Raw genomic sequence first — 17190 nt, forward strand, 5'->3', positions numbered from 1 at the left:
TAACCCACTGTATTGTTTAAATGCTTTCAGTAACCTCTCATAGAACTCGTGAACTGTCTCTTTAGGCTCCTGAGTTGTTCGATCTATCTTAACCCAGTCTATGTCCTGCACTGGCACTTTCTCTTTTAGCCATGTTATTACTCTTTCGTATTTTTCCATGACTCTATCTGATGGACCATTTGTCTGGGTATCTCTCGGAGGCTCACAAGTGGGCCATTCAATACTAAGTTTGCATGCCGTCCACAAATCTCCGGGTACTACGATATCGAACAATGTGTTCAAATCGATCCACAGCACCTTAGAGATCTTCACGAACCTCTCTACCTGCTTGTACCACTCTACAGGGTTCTCTCTAAGCTTCGGGAAAGAATTAGTGAATGCCGCTAAATCCCCCCTACTCCAGGGCACATGAACGTAGTTCCGTTCGCGATTTCTCGCAAAGGGAAAGCTTCCATTCGCATTAGGTCTGTATCCTGGGACTTCACAATTGTACTTCTTCTGACAGATCCCCTCTTAGACCATTTTTCCTCCCATCTATCCAGATCTCTCCATATTCTAATACACATGACTAGTTCCCTTATGTGTACTCTTAGCCCAATCGTTCTACGCTCATCTAGATCTCGATCTGTGCAATTCAGCCTATGGTTGGCCTGTAAGGCTTTAGTCCGTGATATGTCTATCATATACTTATCAGCCAATTCAGATAATTTTTCATGAGCTGCCCTTGCTTTCCGAGTCACATCCTTAGATAAAAACAATATTTCATCTGGTTCGTACAGCTCTAACCTTTCTATTGCCACAGTGCCATCAATTATCTCATCCAAGTCTGATTTTAAACTCATTACATCAATCCGTCTCGCTTTTATCTCCGCTCTCAGTACGTCAGTCCTAGGTTGTTCTCTTACATCCCTCTCACCTCCACTATGCGCCCTACGCCTAAGCACAGGTGAGTTATGAGGAGTTTTTCTTCCCTCTCTTTGTTCCCACCTCTCTAGATCCCAAGCCTTCCCATCTTCCCGTGGGGTGTGGTGGAACAATGCTCCATCCCCCATCCCTACATTTCGTCTTTTCGGCTCGGTTTCTCCAGATACGAGATAGGATCCACCGTTCTGTTCAAAACCACTGTAACTCGCTTGCTGTCTGGTGTCGCTCAACAAAATGAAGGGTCCTTTACGGTCCTCCATGTTCCCGCGATCTCGTTCGTGATCACCGGATGCATGGCGAGACGTTTCGCGACTCCCTATATTCTCATGACTTCGTTCGTGTTCACCGGATGCATGGCGAGACCCTTCGCGACTCTCCATGTTCCCGTGATTCCAATGTTGCGCCGTTTCACCCGGGGTATGGTGAGTGCATCTGAAAGTATTTCGGTACTCCTGCGTCCTTCGTTCCCCCTCACTAAAGGTGACGCGAGGCACTTCGCCACACCCTGCACTCCTGTCGTCGCACATTTGCCTATTGCCGCTGATAGTAGGACAATTATTTCCTCTGCTTTCCTGGCTCCCTCTCTCCCACTCCGGGCTGCTTTCGCCAGCTCCACAATGAGAGAGGATCCTGTTATCCTGGTCTCTCCACTCTGCTCCTGTTTCTAAACTTTTATTCCGAATCTCTTCGGCAGTATCCCATTCTTTCAGGTATTCCCTTAATTCCTTATAGGATTTCGGTTTTGGTCCCCTTAAGTCCATTGGCCCTCTTTGACCCCCCTGTTCTACCCAGGGACCTGTTGCGGCATCTAATGGGGTACTCCGACTCATCGGTGCTAGTATCTGCCTCTGAGGATTTATCATGGTATTCCTATTCTCCATCTCTGCCCTTTCCCTGTCCCATCGTGCCTGTTCCTCCTGTTGGACCCCTTCTGGGTTGTAGATTGACACAATAGGGCCTATGGTAACAGGTACCTGTAAAGCGTCTGGCATTTGGTACGACCTTGCATGTTGCGTTTCTGGCACCTTCTGGACCACTAATCTTCCCACTACTCTCTGTTCGGAACTAGATTGAGGTATTTCCTCACCTTTCTTGGTATCCCACTCTGTTACTGGGATCGATTTATATTCCCCCCATCTAGCTCCGTCCCCTTGCTGTAGTATGGGACTTGCGGTTTCGCTGTTGTACGGAGGTGGTCTATCTGTTAATAGCCTCTCTATCAGATCCTCCTCCGTCTCGCTTTCCTCATCTTCCTCTAGAGGTTTCTTTTCTCCCGTGGCTTCTATCATTGTGAACAGTTTGTCCGCTTCTATCTTTTGCACTCTCCACTTCTTAGCTTCCTCATCCCATTTGGCATCCTGTACTGCCTTTACTGATCGTCTCACTCTTTCTTGGCGTCTCTTTACGCTCTTTTCGTGTGCTGCTCTAAACCATGCACTAAGGGCTTCAAACTGTGTTGGCCTCGGTAGAGGTCTCGTTGCAAGCATTACCGCTTTCAGTTCGTTCAACACGTCTAGCTTAAACGTTCCGAATCTCGGAAACGTCAGTTCCTTATTCCCTTCAGTTAGCTTATTCCACTCGGAGATCCATAGTATCGAGTGTAAGCCTACATTTACTGCCATATGATAAGCTGGTGTGCCTTCTGGTGGAGCTTCTTCTCCGGCATATAAGTTTCTTCTATTCCTCCTAAAGATTGCTCTTAAACTCTTAAAACACTTCATTTTTTGATAATCTACGATTTTCTCTTATTAATTCTCTTCCTTGTTTACGTCCTAATGACAACCACCAATCCCTGTGCGACTCTCGCTAATCAGCCTATCCCAACGCGGTTCTACGCCAACCAACCAATCTCAGCGCGGCTCTACGCTGACGTCACTCGTCCCCTCTGCAGCAGTTCCCCTCCTTTCTCAACTCATCTCACGATCTTGCATGCGTTTTCATTCATACGCCGAAAAATGACTACTTCCGTCCAAGCGATCACTTTTCTCTGACTGTAAGGCCACAGTCTAACTGTAATTGCTACCTCAACTGGCGAAACGTCTTCCCTCTGACGGTCAGACGCTTACCTCAACTGATAGGTTACTTACACACAGTAAACGTACGACCAGCGTCCGTTACTCATACACTCACTCTTACGCTCCCCCTATCATCGGTCTGTCGGGCGATCAATGGTACCTCATGACCCCCTTTCAATGGTAGTCAAATTACTCTGGGTGTTCGATACACCCGAACCACTTAAGTCCTTCCCTGGAGCTTAAGATTTCATCCGGTTGCGCGCGCTCACAACCTTCCCCCAATCACACTACAGGCATTCAACTCCGCTTGACATTACAACACAGGAACAACATAAAACACCGCAATCTTACAACGCATGACCCTTATACTCACTCTCGACCGACTCTGCTGCTTTTCTCTCGACACACCGTCAGCACCGTCTTCAGCTGGGATTCTTCTTCTGGTCGTCGATGACTAGGGACCTTGGGGTAATCTAGACCTGACCTAGGTTGCCTTCCTCAAGAAGAAAACCATCTTTCTCTGCTACCAACTGCGGGGAATGAGATTTTAATATCAATTTATGATCAATTTAATAACTTATCTCATTCGTCAATTTTGGATCGCTTATTTTCTGTCATTGAGTAAAAGACAAACCCCGCATAGGTTAGATAAACCCCATAGACTGACGCAACTCTGAAGAACCACTTACAACTGATAAAGTTTAAAAGGTTTAATATAAAATTAAGAAAAGTTGCAAATACAATCCTCTCAGGATCAAATTCAACAAATATACAGGAACTAGAAGGAACATATATTCCCTAAAGAACCTCAGTCTACAAACGAATCCAATTAAAGTCAGTTCAAGAATCAGCAAATTAAAAAGCATCGATATGAAGTGGTTCTTTTGCGTCATCTACAGAAAGAGAAAAATAATCAAGTTAAATCTGTCCCTACTCTATACTACGTGACATCCCTACTTCGCAAGTTCCTAACCTAAAAAAGGTGTCAGCAGTTTGACTTCCAAAGAAGTACAAACTCTCTTAGCCTCTAAAGGTAATTTCTATCGAGAAGCAGTACCCTCTCTGCCTACCCATCCGCTCTTTAAGGGTCCTCGGCCTACTGCTCTCTTGCGCTCTGATCTCTCTCAGCGCATCTGCTCAAGTCATCTACTCTTCGCCCTTCGCTCTGTTCTCGCTCTGAGCAATTAGCTTCGCCTTCGCTATCTTCTCCCCGGGGTGCTGTCCCTAAAATACACAATCTCAGTGTGGGTGGAACGCCCCTTCGACGCCCACCATGGACTTTTCCCCGTGAGGTCATCTTCTAGCTTTTTCATGGCTTCATCTCTTTGCGTCGTCCGTTAAGTTGACCCTTCTTCTTAGACGCCATCTTCGTCTTCTTGTCGGTGACTTCATTTGACACTTTCGGATCAAAAGTCTATAACCTCAGCAGAACTTTAATCTTTACGACTATGTGTATAACCTTTCTTGGTCCTGTGAATGGTCATTTCAAAACAAGACTCAAATTCCAAGCGTCTCCTCTCACGTTTAGGCAATAAACTTCGTCCGGCATTGTCACCTTAAATCTAACAAGAACTAGACTCCTTGGCTCTCACGTTCACATCAAGGCTATTCACGACTCCTGTGAGCCCACTAAATTACATACAGCGGACTACCCTCCTGCGAACCCTTGGTCAGTCAGGTTAAAATCACAAATGACCTAAACTCTTCTAACATTCCTACAAACTTCTTCTACACAGTATAACCTTTAACACACATTTATATACAATCGCATTTAGCAAACCTTTTACGTATAAGTGAATACATTGTACATAGAATATAAATTACATAGAGTATAACTTTATATTCTCATTTGTTACATCGCCGTGTATGCTCTCTGCACATTTCTCCATGTTACATTTCACGCCGTTTCTCCATTTAAAGTTACACACGTACATGAATTCTACTTTGCACGTTCTACATTTCGTAAGTATTTCTACACATTTCTATATTAGCCCATTATGCATACAGCCTTCTAAATCTAATGTATGTTCAAGAGTAAATACAGTTACATTTCCTATATTACTTTTGTTACATCTGTTAACTTTATGCTATAAGCGTCCACTTCACGTTACGATATACATTTCATTCCTACGTTTATGCTATATACTTGTAAATATGGCTCGGATATATGTTTTATTCAAATTGCGCTCTCTCACTTGTCTCACTGACACCTTCAGCCCTTGCCTAAGACAAAGGAGGACAGATTGTAAGTGCTCCTTGATTTGTGTTTGCACACATCAAAGCAGATTTTGTGAGCTCTGGATACAGACGAGTCTATCTGACAAATGTATATGATTCTGGGTAAATCACCTTATCTCCCTGTGAATCCGCTGTCGTTATTACTTTTGCATTGTTTTCCATTAATTTGCGTTTTTCGTGCCCAAATTCAGGGACGTCACTGCTTTTCTACCTTTTTTTGTTGCTTTTATCAAAATAATAAACAAAGAGATTCCCTTTCTCGCAGATCCCTTGTTCTGTCGGAGCATTCCTTTGGAGTGTACATGAGGACTGGGCGGGTCTTTTATTCCTCCGGGCATTTTCCCGGTGGGCTGGAGCCCGGTCTGAAAGCACGAGGCCGCTCCAGGTGTACCTGTCGCTATCCCCATCTCCTGGATGTTAATTGGAGCAAGCAGGAGAGAAAGCAAGAGAGGGAGGGGGAGGTAGCGAGCAAGTGATCAGAGAGGGAGAAGAGAGATTGAGAAGCATAGCATGGATGGATGGAAGAAGAGAAATTGTGGGAGGAGAATACAGGAGTGGGGCAGGTTTGAGCATTTTTGCTTGGACTGCTTCCGGTTCCCCAGTCCGGTAGATTCAGCGAGGCCTGTGTTCATTGGAGTGATGAAAGGGGATAGTCGGATCCACCCGGTAGCCCATGGGCAACCAGTTGAGTTAGTAAATTAGCTGGACCCCATCTCTGCCTTCCTGTGCGTTGAAACCAGCAGGTAATAAGGGCAGGCCCAGTGAGTTTTCAAAAGTGCCATGGGCCCTAGTGCAAGCAAGAGAAGTGGGGCCCCTGAACACTGCTTGAGTAATAAAATATTGTAAAAATCCGGGTTCAGGGGTGGCTAGAGCTTTTGGGTCCCGGTGTCACTTCATCTGCTGCACCAATGGTAGCCATGCCCCGAGGCCAGCTAGAGTACCAGAGGGCAAACAACTGGTCTTGCCTGCTTTCCCTGCCTACCCCTAATTGACATACAGCGATGCACTGGCCTGTAAGACAACAAGGACGTTTCCATAACCTTTGAAAGGCTGGAAGCTTTGGGTCTCCATCAGCCCATGCAAAGGTGTGATTCTGACCTTGATGTCAGTTTTATAGTCCAGGAAGGTACCAGCCTCCATGATGGAGAGGTGATGTATGTCAGACCAGATGTAGGAAAGACATACGTTCATTGACCATTTAAATACCACACGGGAACCCTGCAGCCATTTTCCCAGATTCACCTCGGACGGGCTCGCCGAATCACACAGTAGGAAACACTCTTAGGTTTTTTTTGGGATAACCAAAAATGTCTGTGCATGAGCAAATTTACTGAAAAGGAATTTCGTTGAAGATCATGTATATGATCTCCATTAATAAAATCCTGATTAGAATTTGATATTTACAGTACTACTCATACGTTATCTATGTGACTAAATTAGCTCTCAGTCCTATGATCCAAGCCACATTGCACAGAAACACCCTCGAGAATCCATTAGACCAACTTGTATACAGCTCAGAGCTGCCAGATGCTTGGCTATCACTAATAACCGCTCTCTCAATGATGTAGGTGGCTTCACCAAGGTCAGACTGTTTGTCTCCACCAAGCAAAGGGCAAATTTGTATTGACCTGAAAGAGGGCACCAGTCTCTAAACCCTCCACCCTGTGATTTCAAATAGCCACCAAGATATCCTACTGGACCGGAAATGTTGGACATATCAATCCCCCGATCACCCTCTCACTGAGCAAGTCCCCTCACATAGCCACCTAAAGGGACCAGAACACGCTACTCACAGTCGCAGCATCACAATCTGGGGGCATTGGATGGCACCACAGGCAACCAACAAGGCCACACTAAAGGCTATTCAAACACTGAAATGAAAACTGCGGGTAGATAAAATGTATGTCAAAGTTACAAAACAAATCAGATAAACAAAAGATTTTCAATGCAACGAAAATGTATAACTTTGAGGTGGCAGGTTGTGAGGTAATGTGAAGCTGTGCCTAGCTGGCAGTTGTGCATGGTGATATAAAACAGGATTTGTGTAATTACTAAAAAAATATAACTTTTTTCAGTATAGGCCTACATTCTGTATTTTTGTAGTCTCCAGGAGCTGTAAATAACATATGTTATCATTACACTGTTTATTGGTATTTAGTCTACTGACCTCAGAAGGATGGAAGGCAGATTTGACTTTATCAGCATTCACATTTGTGGCCATCAGTTCACAACAGATGTTGGTTTGTTTGCTTTGCTATTTTGATAGATAGATAGATAGATAGATAGATAGATAGATAGATAGATAGATAGATAGATAGATAGATAGATAGATAGATAGATAGATAGATAGATAGATAGATAGATAGATAGATAGATAGATAGATAGATAGATAGATAGATAGATAATGTTTGTGCCGGCGAGTAGGTGCATCCTATAGTCCACCTCCTCCCACTTACCATCTAGTGTGGTTGTGAGAGGTCACAGTCTTTGTTCACCTGTGGTCTCCAGATTCTCACTGAGGTTAGGATTAGGTTAAAATAGGCCTTGCTTACTGGGTGAACTCATGCAATTTGAGGGTATCATAAGTGTTAACCTTCTCCTGCAGGTGCAAGCCCGGATACTACAACCTGAATGCCCAGCACCCTGAGGGCTGCAGCCAGTGCTTCTGCTATGGGCATTCTTCTGATTGCCGCAGCGCCCAGGACTACAGCGTCTACGAGATCTCCTCTTACTTCCAGCAAGGTATGGCAAAATAGAGTGCCCGGGGTCCCACAGTCAGTCATAGCCTCCACCAGAGGCGGTGGCCAACAGCAGAAGGGGTAAGCAAAGGAACAACAGTGACTACCTATCAGGAGGCAGAGGTTCAGCGATCAAGGTTGAGAATGCTTTTCCAGCGTGTGTTAGTGTGAGTGCTTGAATAACTGGAGGGATGGACGGACAGACAGACGGACGGGTGTGGATGGATGGATTGGGTGAGTGGATTGGATGGATAGATGGATGAGTAGTTCTGTCTTATCCTAATTTTTTGATCTTCTTAGTTTGCTTCGTGTGCCTCTACACTTTCAGATAAAACAAAAGTTGACAATTCCAGCAAGAGCTGTTTAGCTGTCTACCTTCTTCTATTCCTCTTGTCACTAGCTATCCTTTCCCCTCCTCTCTACACTTTTCCTGGTCTATTAACTTGAATCTTAAGGGCCAATTAGGATGACGGACGGACTTTGTCCGCCCGCCATCCCATCAAAGAAAGGGACCGCTTGCCATAAGGGCGGGGGTCCCGTGGGGGAAATTAGGATTCGCCTGCCACAGTGGCGGACGCATCCTGTATTTTTAACACTGCTGCAGGCGGTGCTGAAAGCACCGCCTGCCCCAATGCTAAAAATACATGTTGTGCATTTCAAAGCACAAAGTGACAGGCACCGCGCGGTGCCTGCCACGTTGTTCTTTGAAATGCAGGGGGTATCATAGGTACCCCCCATGTCCGCCACGGAAAGGCATTCCCCAGCATACATTGTAATATGGCTGTGGGTGTCAAACAGACACCACCACCATATTGCAGCCTTTTCTGCACCAGTTGCAAGGCGGCCGGGGCGGAAATGCGGCGGACGGTCTTTCCGTCCGCCGCAGACCCCCCAGCCATGCTAATATGGCGGGGGGTAATTCCTGCAAGGATGGCGGGCGGATCGCCCCCGCCAGGCCGCCCGCCATCCTAATGGACCCCTTAGTCTCCTGTCGACAACAGGTGCTAATACAAGGGTAAAGTCAAATTTGGCTAAAAGTTGTAAATTGGTGGAATTCTCACAGGACATGGACTGAGCTTCTGGAAATTGGGTACTCCAATTCAAGCTCTTTCCATATTGGTAGAGCTGTGTACCTCTAGCGCGCTCTGGGGCAACGTCTCTAGTAGTGAGAGCGGAGATCAGTTGGAAGTCAGTGGCAATGGCCTGCCACTATTTGGCCTCTCTTTGCAGAGGAAAGAAGATAATCTATCAGCTGGGTTTGTCTTTGGTTCCTCTTGAACAGGGATATCCAGTGTACGTCCAGGAGGGCGGGATCTTTGCCATATTTTCACAGTCTACCAAGAGGATAAATTTTCATTCAATTAATGTAAATGGAAATGGTTTACATAGTAAATGATTATCCTAACATTTTGTGTGGATCCGTCCCTCCAGGAACAACGTTGTGAACAAACTTTCTTTCAGAAATGGTTAGTGCGCCTGTAAGTCTAATTGCTAGTTTATTCTGATAAACCTGCAATTAAAAATGCACTTTTATTTGTGTTTGTGGAAGTAGACACCTGACCTCTAGGTATTCAACGGATATCAAATTTATAGCTGGTGTGATATGGCCAGCAAGTTGCAATATCTTTTGGTCATCATCATTGGTCACTGCAAGATCTAAACTTTTATTGAGAGGTGAAAGAGAGCCCAATCCTGTACCTAATCAATCCAGTGATCTATGTGTTTCTGCAATACCAAGATGGGAACAGGTGAAGCTTGGAAGGTCGCAGCAACATTGCCTTTCATTGGCCGAGGTGTTGACGCGAGGTGTTTCACCCAATGGCTTTCAGTTTGCAAACCCTCAATGACTGGGCTCTTCTATTGATGTTCCCTCTGCTGTGCTCTCGCTGATGACTCTTTCTCTTCATCCTGCAGATACCGAGGGCTGGAGAGCTGTCCGGAGTAATGGGGCTCCTGCCCCTCTGCGATGGTCAAACCGCCACCATGATGTGTATGCCACAGCCAGGCATGAAGATCCCGTGTACTACACTGCTCCTGGTAGGGATGCTCTGCGGCAGCGCACCTGATTCAGATTGAGTATGTACAGAACTGGATATGGGGTGCTGTCCAGCTGGGGCCTGGAACGCTGTCAGATGTGTGCAGCTGGGGCCTGGAACACTGTCAGCTGTGTGCAGCTGGGGTCTGGAACGCTGTCAGATGTGTGCAGCTGGGGTCTGGAACGCTGTTAGATGTGTGCAGCTGGGGTCTGGAAAGCTGTCAGCTGTGTGCAGCTGGGGTCTGGAACGCTGTCAGCTGTGTGCAGCTGGGGTCTGGAACGCTGTCAACTGTGTGCAGCTTTGTTCTGGAACGCCGTCAGCTGTGTGCAGCTGGGTCCTGGAACGCTGTCAGCTGTGTGCAGCTGGGGTCTGGAACGCTGTCAGCTCTGTGTAGCTGGGGTTTGGAACGCTGTCAGATGTGTGCAGCTGGGGTCTGGAACGCTGTCAGCTGTGTGCAGCTGTGGTTTGGAAAGCTGTCAGATGTGTGCAGCTAAGGTCTGGAACGCTGTCAACGGTGCAGCTGGGTCTGGAAGGTGGTCAGATGTGTGCAATTGGGGTTTGGAACCTTGTCAACTGTGTGCATCTGGAGTCATGAACACTGTCAGCTGTGTGCAGCTGGTGTCTGAAACTGTATCCGCTGTGTGCAGCTAGGTTGTGGAACACTGTCAGCTGTGTGCAGCTGTGGTTTGGAAAGCTGTCAGATGTGTGCAGCTAAGGTCTGGAACGCTGTCAACGGTGCAGCTGGGTCTGGAAGGTGGTCAGATGTGTGCAATTGGGGTTTGGAACCTTGTCAACTGTGTGCATCTGGAGTCATGAACACTGTCAGCTGTGTGCAGCTGGTGTCTGAAACTGTATCCGCTGTGTGCAGCTAGGTTGTGGAACACTGTCAGCTGTGTGCAGCAGGGTTCTGGAATTCGTTAGCTGTGTGTAGCTGAGGTCTGGAACGCTGTTAGTTGTGTGCAGATGGGGTCTGGAACACTGTCAGCTTTGTGCAGATGAGGTCTGAATGCTGTCAGCTGTGTGCAGCTGGGGTTTGGGACGCTGTCAGCTTTGCGTAGCTGGGGTCAGGAACACTGTCAGCTATGTGCAGCTGGGGTCTGGAAAGTTATCAGCTGTGTGCAGCTAGGGTGTGGAACGCTATCAGGTACTTGGAGGAGGGTCTGGAACGCTGTCAGCTGTGTGCAGCTGGTGTCTGGAACGTTATCAGCAGTGTGAAGGTGGGGTTTAGGACGCTGTCAGCTGTGTGCAGCTGGGGTCTGGAAAGCTGTCAGCTGTGTGCAGCTGGGGTCTGGAACACTGTCAGCTGGGTGCAGCTGGGGTCTGGATTGTTGTCAGTTGTTTACAGCTGGGGTCTGGAACGCTATCAGCTGTGTGCAGCTGGGGTCTGGAACGCTACCAGCTGTGTTTAGTTGGGGTCTGGAACTGTCAGCTGGGTGCAGCTGGGGTCTGGATTGTTGTCAGCTGTTTGCAGCTGGGGTCTGGAACGCTGTCAGCTGTGTGCTGCTGGGGTTTGGGACGCTGTCAGCTATGTGCAGCTGGGGTCTGGAACGCTGTCAGCTGGGTGCAGCTGGTGCCTGGAACGTTATCAGTTGTGTGCAGCTAGGGTCTGGAACATTGTCAGCTGTGTGCAGCTGGGGTCTGGATTGTTGTCAGCTGTTTGCAGCTGGGGTCTGGAACGCTGTCAGCTGGGTACAGCTGGGGTCTGGATTGTTGTCAGCTGGTTGCAGCTGGTGTCTGGAATGCCGGGGTACATTTGCATAGTGGAGGCGGATAAGGGACGCCGTGCACATTTCGGAATGCTTCATATTTTGGCAGGCTAGTGCTGCTGGAGAGAAGTCACCTTTCTGTGGGCCCACCCACCTGGGATCCTGTGTTTCATAACTCAAGTTCCAATACAGGATTGCACACGTCGTTGGTGTTGCCGAATAACTGAGACGTTACCAAGGACTCAGGGGAGCCTCTGTACACAAGCCTTCATTGATACCTTTCCCAGAGGCCTGTTTGTTGCTATGGGAGGGATGGGTGTGGCTATATAAGGAAATGTGTGCCACGGGCCTCGGTTCAGAATGTGCTTTGTGTGGGAAATTCTTCTTCTCGCACGCTAAGCCCTTTACCTTTCATCCCGAGCAGCACATTATATTCCCCCCGGCCTTACCAGTCCTCTCTCTCTCTCTCTTCTCAGTCCCTGTCTCTCGTCGCAGGCAGACTGATCCAGAACGAAATATGGAGGATTTTGTTAACCTTTTGCTTTTCTATGACGTTTAAGGCGAGGGTCGGGTTATTTTTGACCTTCTTGCGTTTGTGTTCCTTTCCTGGCGTATTTATTTCCCATAATACCCCTCTCAGTCCTTTCTACCTCCCCTCAGACCCTCCTGTGTCTCGCCTGACCTGCCTGTTTCTTCTCTGGTCTTCCTTACCCCCCTGCCACCCTTCTGTCTTCCCTCTGACATTTATCTTTCCCCTTTGGTCCTTCTTCCTCCATAGCATCTTATGTTTCTCTCCTAACTTTTGTCTTCCACCTCAACTTTTTCTTCCTTCTGATTTTCTGTCTACTCATTGTCCTGTTTTTCTCTTCTCTGAAGTTTCTATCTCTCCATAGACCCACCTATCTCAGCCTTCTGCCCCCGACTTTTCTATCTCCCATTCTTTGACCTTTTTCCCATTTGACATTTGTGTGTCCCTCTTACCGACTTGTCTCTTCCCTGATAGTCTTGTTTCCCCTCTGACCTTCTGACCTTTCTGTCTTTTCTCCTACCTTTCCTTCTCACCTCTGGCCTCTCTTCACCCTCCCACTTTTCTCTCTCCTCTCTGACCTTCCTCTTTCCATCTGACTCCAGAGTCTCCACTCTGAATGTTCTGCCTCCCAACCGACCTTTCTGTTATCCTCTCAGCTTTTTGTCTCCCTGTTCACTCTTGTTTCCCTTCGGACTATTCTGTTCCCCCTTTCACTTTCTAGTCCATTCTGACCTTTCTGGCTCCGTTTAACCCTTCTACCTTCTAACCTCTACCGTTTCAACTTTCTACCTCCCCTCTGATCGTTGTGTCTTCCCTCTGGCCTTTCTGTCTCTCTTCTGACGTTTTTGTATCCCCTATGACCTTTCTGTTTACCATTTGGTCTCCCTGTCTCCCAGCTTGCTTTGTTGTTCCCCTCTGACCCTTTGTCTCCCTTCTTCTATGTATGTGTCTCCTCTAACTTTGTGTTTCCCCTCTGACCTTCTAACCTTTCTCACTCACTCCCCTGACATTTGTATTTACCCTTTAACCATTCTGTATCCGTTCTGATATTTCTGTGTGCCCTCTGAACTTTCTAGTTCCTCCCACTAGTCTCTCCCTTTGTGTAATGGAATCTGGTGCTCATATAATCCATTTTAATGACCTTGGGCTGAGTTTGCGCTACATAAAACGGCAAAAATAAATAAAATATAAACTCTCACTGTCTTTCCTTACTTTGCAGCAAAGTTTTTGGGAAACCAGCTGTTGAGCTATGGCCAGGAGCTGTCCTTCAATTATCGCGTGGACCGGGGAGGCCGCCGTCCATCTGGCCAGGATGTGGTGCTGGAAGGGGCTGGCTTAAGAATCACCACTCCCCTGGCTCAGCTTGGCACTGCCCTGCCCTGTGGCATCACCAAGAGATACACCTTCAGGTATGAGGCTGGTATTGTTTGGAATAGGGTGTCTTTTGCAGTCAGCCTTCTGCGGTACAGGCTATGGAAGCTCTGTGTCTCCACTCAAAGAGCAAGCATCATGAGCAAGGACCAACCTTTAAAACCTCTCTAGCTCTATTGGGTGGGATATCTATGATGGGTCTTGTATATTCTGCCTCTTGGGCTCATTTTAACCAGCTTTTCCTAGTGAGATCATTGCAGGCTCCACCAAAACATTCCAGAAAATTAGTTCTTTTATAATTGAGATTCTGAAAATATAGATGGGTAACTGTGAATAATGGGGATGTTTCTTTACCGAGGGTTTCTGGGTTGTCTATGATGTCACTAAGAACGCCAAGGTGAAAAGCATCCCTGTTATTCACATTTTAGCCGTCTATAATTTTATGTTGTATGCACCCCCAAATCATCTACCCTGCTTCCAACATATATAGGGGTGCAGAGGAGTAATGGGAGAGACTTAAATAACATGGCCTGTCCTCCAAACGTTGCACCCACACTCACCACCCTCTGAGCATTGCCTATCCAAAGTCTCAAAGCGGAGAGCTGCCGGTACCCTCACAGCGGCTCTGTGAGAGCTGCTTGGAAGCACAGATACTTGACCCTATTAGGAATAACATTTGTTAGTGCCGGCACAGTGCCGCCCACATTCTCCCACCTCCCTTGGGTGTGTGGAGACCCGTAAGAGGTGGTAGAAGGTGATTGAAACTGCCATCTACCACGGGCTTGAGACTCCGGAGACGCGGCTAAGGCAGTGGAACAAAGGGGAAGTGAGCTCTTCTCCTTGCAACATCAATCAGTCGGTAACCTCTTTGGTTACCTACTTTTGGGACGTCACTGTTGCGACTAAACATATTTTGATCCAGTTGTTCATGATGCTCAACATATGTAATCATTGTACTAGCTCATACATCTCTCATCTTTAAAGCATGAGAGGACTGGGAACATGTTCATAAGATAAACAGACCTCTATTGAGCAAGAAGTATACAAGGCAGAGGGAATCTTCTGTGTGTCTTGGTCAGACATGGCCCGTAGACACAGCATTGCAGTTTGACACATTACATCACACCATTGGATTTACACAATGCCATTAGACCATTCAGCGGTAGAATGTGTTGATTGAGAGGGCATTGTAGATTCATCGACTGACGGAGACTATTCCTAAAGCAAATGCATTCATCTTTAAAGGCCGTGGACACCAAAAATGATCAGATACTGGAGAGACTCGTTGATTTTACCATTTAAGAAGTTGAGTTAATGGCATTTCAATGAGTACTTAATTCTTCAAGGCTGGGCACACCACAGATGGAGTCTTTTAGAATTCAGTCTAGACTTGCATGAATGAATGAATGAATTAATGAATGAATGGAGGGATTTCTAAAGCACACAGCTCCTCCAAGGAGTGTCCCGGCGGGACAGGGAAATAGAAGTCAGAAAAGAAAATTGGAGAAAGAAAAGTCTTAGGTTGCTTTCCTACATGATTGTTCATTATTCACTTGGCAGAGTTCTATAGGCATAACTCTGACATGATTAATGTACTGATCGAATGGTTCCCTTGAGAACTATTAATGAAGCTTCCTTACAAGAAAGGCTTGAGGAGGGTCTAGTATTGACCTTGAGAGCCTTACCAGCAATAAGTCCCATCACAGTCAAAGTCACACATTCGTGGTCTAAGAATCTTGGGGAGCAATAATGCCATAGGGTAGAGTGGTTTGATATATTGTGCACAGTCTGAGCCAGTTATGTTCTGTGCACTGAGGACTTAAAGAGCTGGCAAGAGGAGAATGTGTTCACAAGACAGAGGACAGTGGGGTGCAATGGCACATCCAGAGATCTGGAAAGAGGAAAAGTATTTGTTCACAGCGGCTGAAAAATACAACCTCCCTATGGGGATACCTTGAGGCATTGTCATTTCCAGGGCTGGACTGCTACTTAAAGCAAACACAGAATATGTTTAAGTTAAAGCGACCTAGGGCACAGAGCAGGTGGAGTCAGCAGGCCTGCAGATCCCAATAGCGGTATGAGAGCGAGTCTGCTCTTAAGAAGTGATTGAGAACATGCTAATATTACTACAAAGATTTCAAATATATTGGCTAAAAGGATGTAGGTTTCACATGCAGTTCTGAAGAGGAATTCATAAGTAAATACAATACTTCAATAGATTGTCAGCACGCAGGAGTATTATTTTTCAACAGCGGCAACTGTGTTTATAAGAAAGGTGTGCGCGTCTCTGTCAGATCTGCTGTTAGGCCTGAATGGTCTAAGGATCCCCCAATAGTTCAGCCTTTAAAGCTGCCTACTGTTTCTATTCCACTGGGCTTGTATTTCTTTGCTTTGTAAACTCAGCCGAGCCCTGGCCACTGGATGTCACCTGACAGCTTCCGTGAACTCATGGGATAGATGTTGAATAGAGAGTTATAATGGGAGATCCGATGACTAAGGCCAATTGCCTGTTCCTCTCCCCAAAACCGAAAAAAGACAAGGTCATGGAAGAAAGGCTTGAAATAATCTCAGCCTCTGGCAATCATTCTGGATTACATCCCAGACCCTCATTTTGTGTCCACTATGCCATTCCAGACAAAGACCTGCCTTATGCAAATCTGTTGTGGTGATGCTCCATAGGGAATGTCCAGTCCTAAATGCCAGGTCAGGTCTCCTCCAGATGGGAACACGGGCAACCTCGGACTGGTGTCAACCTACTTAGGCCTCGCTAGTGAAGTATAGCTTGAGTCCTATGGTACAGTGAGCACATGATCCATGTCTGAACATACCCATAACACTTAGGGCATCAACTGCAAAAACAACAAGATGTTGGAATGAATGCTTGAATTATGCTCAGCCACTGGCAATTGCCCTAAACTGCATTTTAGACCATCATTTTGTTTACTAACTATGCCATTCTAGATTGAGGTTCTCCTTATGCAAATCAGTTTTGGTCTACGATTAAATCCATACTTCACTGAGGAGATCTAACGAGGTTGAAACCGGTCTAGGGTTGTTTGTTTTTCCATATGGAGGGGTTTTAGCCTGGTAGTTCAGTCTGGAATTTTCCAACTGAAGGCAAACCAAGACTGACATAAGGAGGGTCTCTGTCTAGAATGGCACAGAGAGCAAAAAACGATGGTCTGGAATCTAGGTCAGAGTGATCGCCTGTGGCTGACATTAAGTCAAGCATTGCTTCTATCACTTTTTGGTTTTGCACCAGATCTTCCTCTCCTGATGCTTCCTTTCAGGGTTCTGCTAGCCCTAGCCACTCTGCATGTCTTACCTGCACCCATTGGCTACATTTTGACCTCAAGGTAATTAAAAGGAGCACGTGAAAGTGGTGTGAAGCTGATACCAGATGGTTGTGGATGAGAAAAAGGGGTATGCATTTGGTGGTCTTTGGAGGAGTCTTAGTTTCAGGGAATCTTGACAGACAAAGAATGGACACATGATCGGTAGGTTACCTTACAGGGTAGGACTCGTTAGGCAGTAGACATGTTGTGAGAGTCTATTATGCCAACTAGGAGGAGACTCTTAACCTTCTAGACTAGATGGGAAGATGATGGAGAAGAGGGTGGTAGCTCAATGTT

At 46.5% G+C, this 17190-nt stretch overlaps 1 protein-coding gene across 1 annotated transcript in view; it reads left to right on the plus strand.

Annotated features, from left to right (window-relative positions):
* LAMC2 (laminin subunit gamma 2) overlaps positions 1-17190 on the plus strand; it is a 117375-nt gene that overhangs the window by 69363 nt on the left and 30822 nt on the right. Inside the window, exons 5-7 of the mRNA XM_086955679.1 lie at positions 7784-7920; positions 9831-9953; positions 13407-13596. Coding sequence (XP_086811805.1) covers positions 7784-7920; positions 9831-9953; positions 13407-13596 — 450 coding nt within the window. The remainder of the gene's footprint in view (positions 1-7783; positions 7921-9830; positions 9954-13406; positions 13597-17190) is intronic.

This window comes from Lissotriton vulgaris, chromosome 1_1 (assembly GCF_964263255.1).
Source record: "Lissotriton vulgaris chromosome 1_1, aLisVul1.2, whole genome shotgun sequence".
NCBI lineage: Eukaryota > Metazoa > Chordata > Amphibia > Caudata > Salamandridae > Lissotriton > Lissotriton vulgaris.